Raw genomic sequence first — 14,380 nt, 5'->3', positions numbered from 1 at the left:
CAGGAAGGGTTGGGCGTTTGTGGTTTCTGAGTCTGAGGGGGTTGGTGTCTGTTGACTGTGCTTTAAGAGAGACTAGGCATGGCGCCAGTCTCTCTTAAAGCACAGTCAACAGGCATTTGATCTTGGGTAAGTGCAGAATCAAGGCAGCTCAGAGAGCAATGATTGAACGATGCTGTGGACAAGTCCAAGGATACTGCATCCGTCACGACCAACTTCTCATCAGAAAGCGTCACCACCAGCATATTCAATGTTCAGTTCCAACCTGTATCAGTCCAATGCACGCCTGTCATGGTCAGCAGTGGTCAGCTTAGCGCGATATGGAACATTCTTCCGAAACTCAAGCGAGGGAACTCTGCTCATTAGCACATCTCGTGCACTGCTCCTTCTTGTCAAACATCGTAGTGAAATCGTAATGGAAAACGTCTGGCTTTGCGCCAGACATTGAGACTAATAAGTGAAGAACTAATAGGTAAAGAACTTCTACTTGCGCGAGACTGCTGTGATAAAATTATCATTGCAGAGACTCCGGTGACGTACACATATATTTTTTACAATCAAAAATGCCCTCAAAAGACGACATGGAATGATTATTTTATTGATATTTCCTACTATTTACCTTCCAATTATCACTTTATACAAATTGATCGGCGTTAGGTCGCATGCTTTTCTTTCCTGGTGACACTATAAAGCAAAATAGTTGCAACCCCGTAAATGCGCTATAAGTCCAATAATAAGTGACGGTGACCCGTTATAAATGTTTCGCCAGCTTTGATTTTTGCCGCTACGCGGCGCTTTGGGCCCTTGCGTCCAGCATACCATTGACGGGCGCCCCACTTTGTAATGGTTTTGCCATTGTGGCGTTTTGTAGAACTACTTGTTCTGTTACGTGCTGTGTACGTTTTCGACACGTTTTTGATTCCGACGATTAAAACCAGTTTAACAACATCCTGCGATTCGATCTTGTCTTCAATCAGATCACGAGGCCGTTGACCAGGAGGTCAATACAAATACCACCGTAAGTCCCTTGCACGTGTTCGACACCAGTGGACAAAACTGTAAACGTCAATAGTGATGATGGCTGATGAGCCGGGGTAATTGGGGAGTACCATGCTCAGGCAGAAAGCAGCGTTTTGTTGGCGCTCTCGTGAATCCATTTGCGAGACGAGGTTTTAACTGCCAATGTATATGGTATACAGCCCACTGCCAACGACTTATCCACCGGAGTTTGGTTCTGTAATCTGAAACTTATTTGGACTTTCGACCCATGATTCAATATGAGCAATCGAATTGGCCCCTTCAGACGTCAACATTTCAAACTGTGAGAAAATGGGGACTATATCTGTAAAGGCGAAATAGTGCCAGTAAGTCAGTAGGTAAAGTTACATTTATATGGCACTATTTCCACTTAGAAATGTTAAAAAAAGGGGTGGGGGTCGGGCCTTACAGTCTGGTTACTCTGAGGTCGGGCAGAGGGGATCCCCGCTTACTACGCCCTTGAAATAATATGGTCCCGCTGTTTGAAAGTGAAGCTGGGCATTGAATTGAAACAAGCTCCGACTTGTATCCAGGTCGGTCTAACAATCTACACTCCGGAGGCAGTGGACCGGCCTCGTTCCTCACCAAGGAGACCAAATTAGGATGACGCAGCGACCAGAAACTTTACGGAACGGAGTGCTGAAATATACACTGAGCCATGCGGTCTGGACCAGGCCGGCGATGATTTTGTACGATTACCAATGGCGAGACCTGCAGAACGTCCTGACATTGCCTAAGTCACCAAGACATGTGTTTTTTTGCCACAGAGCCTCCCCCCTCCTCCAGACCAAAAGCTAGCTATACGCCCCTGGGGAAAGTCATATCGTCACAATTATCATCTCTTGTGATTGGTTTGTTTGAATTGGTTCAGGATAGCCGACGACGGACCACAAGTCTAAAATATGCTGGCCCAACAAATTCTGTACGCGGTCACATTTTTCAGACAAGAGGTTGTTCGTTTTTCAAGTATATATCCGGACTGGGACCAATTTTGGAATACATGTAGTGCGAGGCTTTTACGTCACGAGATATCGGAGCGTTCGCACTTACCTCAACGTGAAGTGCTCTTATTTTTCCTCGAGTGTACCCAGCTCGATTTTCACATGGTATGCGTTTCAATTGGATGAGAATTTAAATCATACCTTGAAGCAATTTGAGGCGGCATGTTGTATAATGTTTACAGATCACACCCAACCAATAGTGCCAATTAAAGCAGGGTGCGCCTCTCTAAAAATGATATTCGATTGACCCAGCGCAGATGACAAGCGCGCTACCAAAGGCGATTCATCTTCCCGGATTACGGAGGGAGCCGTTCTATCGTCTGTCAAGTAAGCATGTAATATTTGTTGTTATAATCCGTCGAATCGTTTTTTGATAGCTTTGGAACATGGCTGAAGACAAATTACCAACATTGATTTAAACATAATGACCCGTTACAAGTCAAAATTATCCCTTCTCTCTTTTGAAAGATGAACCTTGATGAATCAGGCTTAATGATAAAATCGTCCGAATATCCATCGTACCATGGGATTGTCAAAGCCCCGCTGAACTGACATTTTTAAATGGGGAATTGTTGCAGCTTCAGCGACAACTGGAACCTCCCGAGACTGACAAGCTTGGTTTGATGGTGAGAGGAATCCTTTTGAAAGACAGTTCCGCCGCTCCCGCTGTGGTGTCTTGTACATGTATATCTAAAAATGATCGAACAGTAAGTTAGTCACGACATGGCCCGACGAGTACTACAGAAATCCCGGGAGTAAAGTCCCAGTTGTTTTTATTTTTTCAAAATTTCGGTTAAATGCGTTTTTTTCCTTCTTGACTATGACGGTTCTTAAATATTGCATTATAAAATATGATTATACGGGCTACATATGCACAGCTGTCAGTAATGTACAATGCGACGAGACTCTGGGTTGCCAATGGTCCGAGTTCCTGTAACTGAACATGGTAAAATAATGTGAAAAAGAGTTTAAAATAAGCACTGACGCGCTTTTAAAATGAACAAATATCATTTTGTAGATAAGTCACTGTTTACAATGATAGCGAATCGTTGGTTGCCATGTCAACGCGGCACTTAAACAAACCAATTTCACTGTAAATGTGGAACAATGCCATCATTTGAACAGTATTTGTTGATTTTCTGTCTCGGCTGTTGATTGCGTCAACCCAGCGCACAATATATCCGTGTTCTGGTCAGATTGTTTGTGCTTTCCCGGCTGAATCCATTCGCCACCTTTGACGTTCGGCGGAGATCTCTTGCAAGTCACGTAACTGTGGGACACTCGTTCACTCAAAAAGTTGGTTTCGTTGATGCCAAGGTAACAAGTTTTTCGATTTTGGTAGCTTAAATCCATCGGTTGTTTTTGTCTGTTTTAAGTATTCTCTTCTTATTTCATCAGAGGAGAAACCTCGACAAGCTGCTATGTTATTGCAAATGTTCAGTCAGCCTAAAGTGCCCCGCACACGAGCGATTTAAGTCACTGCTACCTGCGATTATATAACGCTGCTATGTGCCACAAAAGAGCACTCGTCTGCGGGTAAAACAGGAGATCGCTGGTTTTTATCGCAGATTATTATCGCAGGTACCTGCCACTTTAATCGCTCGTTGGCGCGGCGCTTTAGTTGCTTAGAACTGTGACAGAGCGATGTCTACACGACGATTTCGTGCCCCCGTCGCAGTTAGCAGCGACTAAAATAGCTCGCAGCGTATGCGCATCGCTTGACTTCGGTTGCTTGGACTGATGGGCGGTTAATTTTCTTAGCTTCGTGAATGCCGGGCTATTTTCACTGAGTCGAGGTCACTCGTGATGAGAATTCAATGAAATATTTCATATTATATATTTGAACGATGGCATTTGCTAGAACGGACTGTATTGAATTCAGTTTAGGTAGGCCGTACTATATTGCCAAACATGCAAAGAAATAGTGTCAAGCGTTTTTCGAGTTCCTCCGTTCACATTCAAATACAAAAAAAAAAATTGGATTGTTATTTTGAAGGAGAACCCGAGAGAGTCTTCACCCTTTTCGTTACTATTGTTCGCCGATCAGGCGCACATAGGTGGGAGAGGTATGTTCCAAACACTTAAAAAAAGGAAAAATACTTTAACATCGACCGATGAAGTTTTTCACAGACATGGCATGTCTAGTAGCATGCTTCAGCCTAAAGTCAATATGCCTGATGCCAAGTTGCCTTTCGTCATTTCGCCTTATGACTACATTATATTTCTACAGCGAGAAGTACATTTGCAGTCTCTAAAACAGCAGATGCTGACAATGGCCTTCCACTCGACCCCCTTTACGAAATATTGACTATCAATTCGAAGAGTCTCAAGTAGTACATTTATACTTGCACTGTCCCTATCAGTGTAAACACGTATACAGTGTGCGCTACGTTGGAAGTCACATCATGAATGCAGCGCTCCAGTAAAATCCAAATTTTTTTGAAATTTTGCGTCTGAATGGAATGCATGCTATAATTGTGCAAGTTTATCGTCAAACTGAGTGTACCGTAACTACCGATCAATATCGATGAATTGTTTTGGTTGTTCCTTTGATATGATGTATGATATGAATTAGTGTTGTGACGACTCATGTTAAAGGGAACTGGTCGTCCCGAAGATCCACTCGAGTCCTTTTCTCACGGACATCTATATATGAACACTTAGTTTGCGAAACGCACGATAAACATTTATCAGCTTTTTGAATCTGTCTTACGTTCTTTACGTATCGTTGCTCACCTTAAAAGGGTACACCGTTCGTATTTAATTGTGCCTCAGGGAAATAGAAATGCAGTTATACACAATGCCGTAGTGCAGTTACATGTATCACGCATGCAAATTTGCTGAAACTTTGTATTCTTATAGCATTTGGATGCCTGTCTTCACAACGGCAATGATAAAATATACATGTACATGTATTCTGTACATATTGACGCAGTTGCAAGTTTTCAAATTCAATTACAATTTCTTAATTTTTGACGAACGACCTTCAAAACCCTGGATCGAGGAACACTGGACTGGATCGAACTGTGACTCATTACTCTCCGCCGCCTGTTTCGATACACAAGGGGAATCACAATCCAGTTTTTCATATCTTTTTTTATAGCACATGTCGTGAACTGTAATATTGCACCTTTATACACACTTTTCGTTAACTATTTTGGAGAAATGAATTTTAGTTCCAAACAAATACGGTGAATATTTAAAGTTTTTAAACAACTCTAAGACATCAGGCAAAAGAAGGAAACTCAAACGCACGATAATTTTGTATATACATGTATATACACTTTTTTCCTTCTGTCTTCCACGTTCTCTCCCAAGGTCGTCAACGTCATCAACATCATCTGCCAACGCGGCCATCTGACAACTACAAACCTTTGGACAACCTGGAGCTGTCCTGCTGCTGCATGCACTAGCTGACAATTGCAAAAGCTTAATCCGTATAAAAGACAGCCTTATTTTGATCTAAATTGGTAGACCTTAACTTTCTTGTGCAAGATTAAACACAGAGCTCTTTGACAACAAGCTAAGACCTTGATTATGGACAATGTGATACAGGGATCCACTGATTATAGTAGGGGGGGGGGCATGGTGAACTTAGGTGCACGTTTCAAACTACATTAAAAATAGACTAGACGCCTGGAATAGCCGATGTTTGGCATGGGTCCCACGTACACCACTAGACCCTTGCCACTAGACCAGATGTATCCGTGTAATTATTTGTAACATATTATTCTTTCTACTTCTAGCGGCCGCCCTCAGAATGGATCCCAATGAGAAGCACGGCATGGACGACCCCAGGGTCTTCTCAGACGAGAACACCCCGAACTGGCCCGCTGGGTCGAGCAAAAGCGAATCGAACGACATCCCGTTATCTGACATGGGGTACTACAACCCAAATGAGAGAGATTATGATACGCTGATGAACCCGCTACACATGGACAAATTTAAGGCGTGGTATGATATCTTAAAATCGGACGACGTCGAGGGTTACAACAACATGATGAAATGTGAAACAGATGAAAAATTAGGCCTTCTGAACAAGAAGTTTCTTTACTGCACAGCGTATTCGAAAAAGTTGAAGGATTTGCGAAAAGATAACAGCCGCATTGAGTTTGAGACGCCACTTTGTGTCGCTGCAGCTAGTGCATCGCGAAGGGTTTTTGTGTGCATGCTCAAAGACGGGGCGAATGTCTTGAATACCGATATTGAAGGATGTAACGTCATTCACACGCTGGTCAGAGCCTGTAACTGTGTTGACGGCTTTGAATATATGTATATGGAAATGCTGAAGGCAGTGATGAATATGTATGATGTCGGAACGTTAAAGAAACTCCTCTTCCACGAAGATGTTTTAGGCTTTCGACCGCTAGAGGCCGCTGCGAAATACGGGACTTTCGGACTTTTCCGGATAATCTTAGAAACGAAGGAAATATATTACGAAGTCATTGATGAGGTCGGGATGTGTACATACGCTGATTATGATGTCGATGACTACGAAAGTGGTTCCAGCCGAAAGAGGGAGCTACGCTCGCCGCTTCGTTTCATCCGGATGTTGACGCCGAACATGCTGAAAAGCTTCGACGAAAACAAGATCCATCAACATCCCGTCGTACAGCAATGGATCACACGGAAGTTTATTCGCGCCATTCCGTTTATCATTTTTTGGTTCAGCGTGAGGATCATGTTCCTCGTAAGTCTAGTGGTGTTGGACCCAGGGTTGATGATAAACCGAAGCTTGAACTGCATTTCGGAACCAGGTCACCGTAGCTGTAGCGGGGCCGGAGATGACCCACCCATCAACTTCACGCTGTTCTTCTCCGATCTGTCCGTCTACTTGAGCTGGCTTATAATAGCCTATGATATCGTAGAATTCACATATTACGTCCTTGAAAAAGACAGGTGGAAGCTCCACGGAGGGTTCTTGCATATTTTCAGAAAGTACGTATCTTATACTGTATTCTACAGAGTGATCCAGGATTTGCTGGCAGTGGTCAGTTTGACAAACTTCTACTTTTCCATCAAGTCGGATCCGGACTCCATCAACCTGGCCAAGGCAGTTTCTCTTCCCCTGATTCTAATGTCCTTCATTTACATGTTGGAACTTTTGCCTAATTTTGGACTCTTCGCGATAACTTTACAAAAGATGGCGACAACGCTGATAAAATTCACCTTCTTTACGGTGTTCATTTGGGTGATTTATGCATATTTCTTTATGATTTGTTTGCCGCACACCGATACGAACTTCAGCAATCTCGGAACGAGTATCTATACACTGTTTCTTATCGAAAGTGGTAACTTCAACTTCACAATTCTCACAAGCTACGTCATGTTGGCGCACATCACGTATTATTACGCCTCGGCGGTCATGTTGTTGAACTATCTCATCGCGATCATGTCGACGATTTCCGACGAGATGGGAAAACAGAAAGAGCTCTGTCTGACTCTGCGGCGCCTGGACATCGCCATCTTGTTGGATGACCGTTTTGGGCGCTGGTTCCGGAGGATCATATACCTCTGCAGCAAAACAAGAAAAAGGATCCGACTGGCTGTGCTGAATCCACAGAGGTTCAAGAGAATTAAACTGAACGTCGAGCTTGATGGCGAACAGAGTGTTTTGCTCTAAGCGATACATTTATAATTCTGTCTCATACACGTTGTCAATTTATCTACATGTGTGGCTGCCGCCAGAGTGCAGAGCATGATTTATCTATACTATCCGTAAAGCTCGCTGCCATCATGCAACTTACCACGGAATACTGTACTGTATTACCCAGCATACCATTGCCCTTCAAGAGGTTAGAGAGACCGGCCGGTGGCGCCCCACTTTGTAATGGTTTTGCCATTGTGGCGTTTTGATCCTTTTGAAAGACAGTTCCGCCCCTCCCGCTGTGGTGTCTTGTACATGTATATCTAAAAATGATCGAACAGTAAGTTAGTCACGACATGGCCCGACGAGTACTACAGTAGTCCCGGGAGTAAAGTCCCAGTTGCTTTTATTTTTTCAAAATTTCCGTTAATGCGTTTTTTTCCTTCTTGACTATGACTGTTCTTAAATATTGCATTATAAAATATGATTATACGGGCTACATATGCACAGCTGTCAGTAATGTACAATGCGACGAGACTCTGGGTTGCCAATGGTCCGAGTTCCTGTAATTGAACATTGTAAAATAATGTGAAAAGAGTTTTAAAAAAGCACTGACGCACTTTTAAACAAACTGAACAAATATCGTTTTGTAGATAAGTCACTGTTTACAATGATATCGAATCGTTGGTTGCCATGTCAACGCGGCACTTAAACAAACCAGTTACACTGTAAATGTGGAACAATGCCATCATTTGAACAGAACTTGTTGATTTTCTGTCTCGGCTGTTGATTGCGTCAACCCAGCGTTCAATATATCCGTGTTCTGGTAAGATTGTTTGTGCTTTCCCGGCTGAATCCATTCGCCACTTGTGACGTTCGCCGGAGATCGCTTGCAAGTCAAGTAACTGTGGGACACTCGTTCACTCAAAAAGGTTGGTTTCGTTGATGCCAAGGTAACACGTTTTTCGAATTTTGGTAGCTTAAATCCGTCGGTTGTTTTTGTCTGTTTTAAGGATTCTCTTCTTATTTCATCAGAGGAGAAACCTCGACAAGCTGTTTTGATATTGCAAATGTTCAGTCAGCCTAAAGTGCCCCGCACACGAGCGATTTACACTGCTACCTGCGATTATATAACGCTGCTATGTGCCACAAAAGAGCACTCGTCTGCGGGTAAAACAGGAGATCGCTAGTTTTGATCGCAGATTATTATCGCAGGTACCTGCCACTTTAATCGCTCGATGGCGCGGCGCTTTAGTTGCTTCGAACTGTGACAGAGCGATGTCTACACGAAGATTTCGTGGCCCCGTTGCAGTTTGCAGCGACTTAAATAGCTCGCGGCGTTGTTCAAGTTCCTCCGCGCCACATTCAAATACAAAACATAATTGGATTGTTATTTTGAAGGAGAACTCGAGAGAGTCTTCACCCTTTCCGTTACCATTTTTCGCCGATCAGGCGCACATAGGTGGGAGAGGTATGTTCCAAACACATAAAAAAAAGGAAAAATACTTTAACATCGACCGATGAAGTTTTTCACAGACATGGCATGTCTAGTAGCATGCTATAGCCTAAAATCAATATGCCTGATGCCAAGTTGCCTTTTGTCATTTCGCCTTATGACTACATTATATTTCTACAGCGAGAAGTACATTTGCGGTCTCTAAAACAGCAGATGCTGACAATGGCCTTCCACTCGACCCCCTTTACGAAATATTGACTATCAATTCGAAGAGTCTCAAGTAGTACATTTATACTTGCACTGTCCCTATCAGAGTAAACACGTAAACAGTGTGCGTTACGTTGGAAGCCACATTATGAATGCAGCGCTCCAGTAAAATCCACATTTTTTTTGAAATTTTGCATCTAATGGAATGCATGCTATAATTGCGCAAGTGTATCGTCAAGCTGAATATCGATGAATTGTTTTGGTTGTTCCCTGCCTATGCATAGGCCCTATACACGCATCATTTGATATGATGTTTGATATGAATTAGTGTTGTGACGACTCATGTTAAAGGGAACTGGTCGTCCCGAAGATCCACCCGAGTCCTTTTCTCACAGGCACACCATGAAGCTTGGGCAGACATATACGAACACTAAGTTTGCGAAACACACGATAAACATTTATCAGCTTTTTGAATCTGTCTTACGTTCTTTACGTATCGTTGCTCACCTTAAAGGGGTACACCGTTCGTATTTAATTGTGTCTCAGGGAAATAGAAATGCAGTTATACACAATGCCGTAGTGCAGTTACATGTATCACGCATGCAAATTTGCTGAAAGTTTGTATTCTTATAGAATTTGTATGCCTGTCTTCACAACGGCAATGATAAAATATACATGTACATGTATTCTGTACATATTGACGCAGTAGCAAGTTTTCAAATTCACTTACAAATTTTTAATTTTTGACGAACGGCCTTTAAAACCCTTGATCGAGGAACACTGGACTGGATCGAACTGTGACTCATTACTCTCCGCCGCCTGTTTCGATACACAAGGGAAATCACAATCCAGTTTTTCATATCTTTTTTTATGGCACATGTCTGGAACTGTAATTTTGCACCTTTATACACAATTTTCATTACTACATTTAAAATAGACTAGACGCCCGGAATAGCCGATGTTTGGCATGGGTCCCACGTGCACCACTGGACCAGATGTATCCGTGTAATTATTTGTAACATATTATTCTTTCTACTTCTAGCGGCCGCCCTCAGAATGGATCCCAATGAGAAGCACGGCAAGGACGACCCTAGGTTCTTCTCAGTCGAGAACACCCCGAACTGGCCCGCTGGGTCGAGCAAAAGCGAATCGAACGACATCCCGTTGTCTGACATGGGGTACTACAACCCAAATGAGAGAGATTATGATACGCTGATGAACCCGCTACACATGGACAAATTTAAGGCGTGGTATGATATCTTAAAATCGGACGACGTCGAGGGTTACAACAACATGATGAAATGTGGAACAGATGAAAAATTAGGCCTTCTGAACAAGAGGTTTCTTTACTGCCCATCGTATTCGAAAAAGTTGAAGGATTTGCGTGAAGAAAACAGCCGCATTGAGTTTGAGACGCCACTTTGTGTCGCTGCAGCTAGTGCATCGCGAAGGGTTTTTGTGTGCATGCTCAAAGACGGGGCGAATGTCTTGAATACCGATATTGAAGGATGTAACGTCATTCACACGCTGGTCAGAGCCTGCAACTGTGCTGACGGCTTTGAATATATGTATATGGAAATGCTGAAGGCAGTGATGAATATATATGATGTCGGAACGTTAAAGAAACTCCTCTTCCACGAAGATGTGTTAGGCTTTCGACCACTAGAGGCCGCTGCGAAATACGGGACGTTCGGACTTTTCCGGATAATCTTAGAAACGAAGGAAATATATTACGAAGTCATTGCTGAGGTTGGGATGTGTACATACGCTGATTATGATATAGATGACTACGAAAGTGGTTCCAGCCGAAAGAGGGAGCTACGCTCGCCGCTTCGTTTCATCCGGATGTTGACGCCGAACATGCTGAAAAGCTTCGACGAAAACAAGATCCATCAACATCCCGTCGTACAGCAATGGATCACACGGAAGTTTATTCGCGCCATTCCGTTTATTATTTTTTGGTTCTTCGTGAGGATCATGTTCCTCGTAAGTCTAGTGGTGTTGGACCCGAAGTTGATGATAAACCGAACCCTTAACTGCATTTCGGAACCAAATTACCGTCTCTGTAAAGCGGGCGGAGATGACCCACCCATCGACTTCACGCTGTTCTTCTCCGATCTGTCTGTCTACTTGAGCTGGCTTATAATAGCCTATGATATCGTAGAATTCACATATTACGTCCTTGAAAAAGACAGGTGGAAGCTCCACGGAGGGTTCTTCCATATTTTCAGAAAGTACGTTTCTTATACTGTATTCTACAGAGTGATCCAGTATTTGCTGGCAATGGTCAGTTTGTCAAACTTCTACGTTTCCAAGAAGTCGGATCCGGACTCCATCAACATGGCCAAGGCAGTTTCTCTTCCCCTGATTCTAATGTCCTTCATGTACATATTGGAACTTTTGCCAATTTTCGGACTCTTCGCGATAACTTTACAAAAGATGGCGACAACGCTGATAAAATTCGCCTTCTTTACGGTGTTCATTTGGGTGATTTATGCATATTTCTTTATGATTTGTTTGCCGCACACCGATACGAACTTCAGCAATCTCGGAACGAGTATCTATACACTGTTTCTTATCGAAAGTGGTAACTTCAACTTCACAGATCTCACAAGCTACGTCATGTTGGCGCACATCACGTATTATTACGCCTCGGCGGTCATGTTGTTGAACTATCTCATCGCGATCATGTCGACGCTCTCCGACGAGATGGGAAAACAGAAAGAGCTCTGTCTGACTCTGCGGCGCCTGGACATCGCCATCTTGTTGGATGACCGTTTTGGGCGCTGGTTCCGGATGATCATATACCTCTGCAGCAAAACAAGAAAAAGGATCCGACTCGCTGTGCTGAATCCACAGAGGTTCAAGAGAATTAAACTGAACGTCGAGCTTGATGGCGAACAGCGTGTTTTGCTCTAAGCGATACATTTATAATTCTGTCTTATACACGTTGTCAATTTATCTACATGTGTGGCTGCCGCCAGAGTGCAGAGCATGATTTATCTATACTATCCGTAAAGCTCGCTGCCATCATGCAACTTACCACGGAATACTGTACTGTATTACCCAGCATACCATTGCCCTTTAAGAGGTTAAAGAGACCGGCCGGTGGCGCCCCACTTTGTAATGGTTTTGCCATTGTGGCGTTTTGATCCTTTTGAAAGACAGTTCCGCCCCTCCCGCTGTGGTGTCTTGTACATGTATATCTAAAAATGATCGAACAGTTAGTTAGTCACGACATGGCCCGACGAGTACTACAGTAGTCCCGGGAGTAAAGTCCCAGTTGCTTTTATTTTTTCAAAATTTCCGTTAATGCGTTTTCTTCCTTCTTGACTATGACTGTTCTTAAATATTGCATTATAAAATATGATTATACGGGCTACATGCACAACTGTCAGTAATGTACAATGCGACGAGACTCTGGGTTGCCAATGGTCCGAGTTCCTGTAACTGAATATGGTAAAATAATGTGAAAAAGAGTTTAAAATAAGCACTGACGCGCTTTTAAACAAATTGAACAAATATCATTTTGTAGATAAGTCACTCTTTACAATGATAGCGAATCGTTGGTCGCCATGTCAACGCGGTATTTAAACAAACCAATTACGATGTACACTGTAAATGTAGAACAATGCCATCGTCTCGATTGCTAATTGCGTCAACCCAGCGAACAAGTTATCCGTGTTCTGGTCAGATTGTTTTGTGGTTCATTTTGTGCGAATCCATTCGCCACTTGTGATGTTCGGCGGAGATCGCTTGCAAGTCACGTAACTGTGGGACACTCGTTCACTCAAAAAGTTGGTTTCGTTGATGCCAAGGTAACAAGTTTTTCGAATTTGGTAGCTTAAATCCATCGGTTGTTTTTGTCTGTTTTAAGGATTCTCTTCTTATTTCATCAGAGGAGAAACCTCGACAAGCTGCTGTGTTATTGCAAATGTTCAGTCAGCCTAAAGCGCCCCGCACACGAACGATTTTAGTCACTGCTACCTGCGATTATATAACGCTGCTATGTGCCACAAAAGAGCACTCGTCTGCGGGTAAAACAGGAGATCGCTAGTTTTGATCGCAGATTATTATCGCAGGTACCTGCCACTTTAATCGCTCGTTAGCGGCGCTTTATTCGCTTCGACCTGTGACAGAGCGATGTCCACACGACGATTTCGTGGCCCCGTCGCAGTTTGCAGCGAATAAAATAGCTCGCGACGTATGCGCGTCGCTTGACTTCGGTTGCTTGGACTGATGGGTGGTTAATTTTTTTAGCTTCGTGAATGCCGGGCTATTTTCACTGCGTCTAGGTCACTCGTGATGAGAATTCAATGAAATATTTCATATTATGTATTTGAACGATGGCATTTGCTAGAACGGACTGTATTGAATTCAGTTTAGGTAGGCCGTATACTATATTGCCAAACATGCAAAGAAATAGTGTCAAGCGTTTTTCAAGTTCCTCCGCGCCACATTCAAATACAAAAATAATTGGATTGTTATTTTGAAGGAGAACCCGAGAGAGTCTTCACCCTTTTCGTTACTATTGTTCGCCGATCAGGCGCACATAGGTGAGAGAGGTATGTTCCAAACACATAAAAAAAAGGAAAAATACTTTAACATCGGCCGATGAAGTTTTTCACAGACGTGGCATGTCAAGTAGCATGCCACAGCCTAAAGTCAATATGCCTGATGCCAAGTTGCCTTTTGTCATTTCGCCTTATGACTACATTATATTTCTACAGCGAGAAGTACATTTGCAGTCTCTAAAACAGCAGATGCTGACAATGGCCTTCCACTCGACCCCCTTTACGAAATATTGACTATCAATTCGAAGCGTCTCAAGTAGTACATTGATACTTGCACTGTCCCTATCAGTGTAAACACGTATACAGTGTGCGTTACGTTGGAAGTCACATTATGAATGCAGCGCTCCAGTAAAATCCACATTTTTTAAAAATTTTGCATCTAAATGGAATGCATGCTAAAAGTGCGCAAGTGTATCGTCAAGCTGAATATACCTTAACTACCGATCAATATCGATGAATTGTTTTGGTTGTTCCCCGCCCATGCATATACAACATGTACACGCATCATTTGATATGATGA

The 14,380-nt window shown here is 43.0% G+C and overlaps 2 protein-coding genes across 2 annotated transcripts; both read left to right on the top strand.

The window, feature by feature from the left end:
• Positions 1-2,303: 2,303 nt before the first annotated feature.
• On the top strand, positions 2,304-8,275 carry LOC135496281 (uncharacterized). Its single transcript, XM_064785528.1, has 2 exons — positions 2,304-2,363; positions 5,783-8,275. Exon 2 carries the CDS (start codon positions 5,797-5,799, stop codon positions 7,657-7,659), a length of 1,863 nt encoding a protein of 620 aa, XP_064641598.1. The 5' UTR covers positions 2,304-2,363; positions 5,783-5,796; the 3' UTR covers positions 7,660-8,275.
• A 131-nt stretch (positions 8,276-8,406) lies between these two features.
• LOC135496280 (uncharacterized) lies at positions 8,407-14,160 on the top strand. The gene is made up of 2 exons (XM_064785527.1): positions 8,407-8,555; positions 10,329-14,160. The coding sequence occupies exon 2, from the start codon at positions 10,343-10,345 to the stop codon at positions 12,203-12,205; it is 1,863 nt and encodes a 620-aa protein (XP_064641597.1). The 5' UTR covers positions 8,407-8,555; positions 10,329-10,342; the 3' UTR covers positions 12,206-14,160.
• Positions 14,161-14,380: the final 220 nt, after the last annotated feature.

This window comes from Lineus longissimus, chromosome 11 (assembly GCF_910592395.1).
Source record: "Lineus longissimus chromosome 11, tnLinLong1.2, whole genome shotgun sequence".
In the NCBI taxonomy this organism is placed as follows: Eukaryota; Metazoa; Nemertea; class Pilidiophora; order Heteronemertea; family Lineidae; genus Lineus; species Lineus longissimus.
The sequence above is the reverse complement of the archived record's forward strand: the minus strand, read 5'-3'. Positions and strand labels throughout refer to the sequence as shown.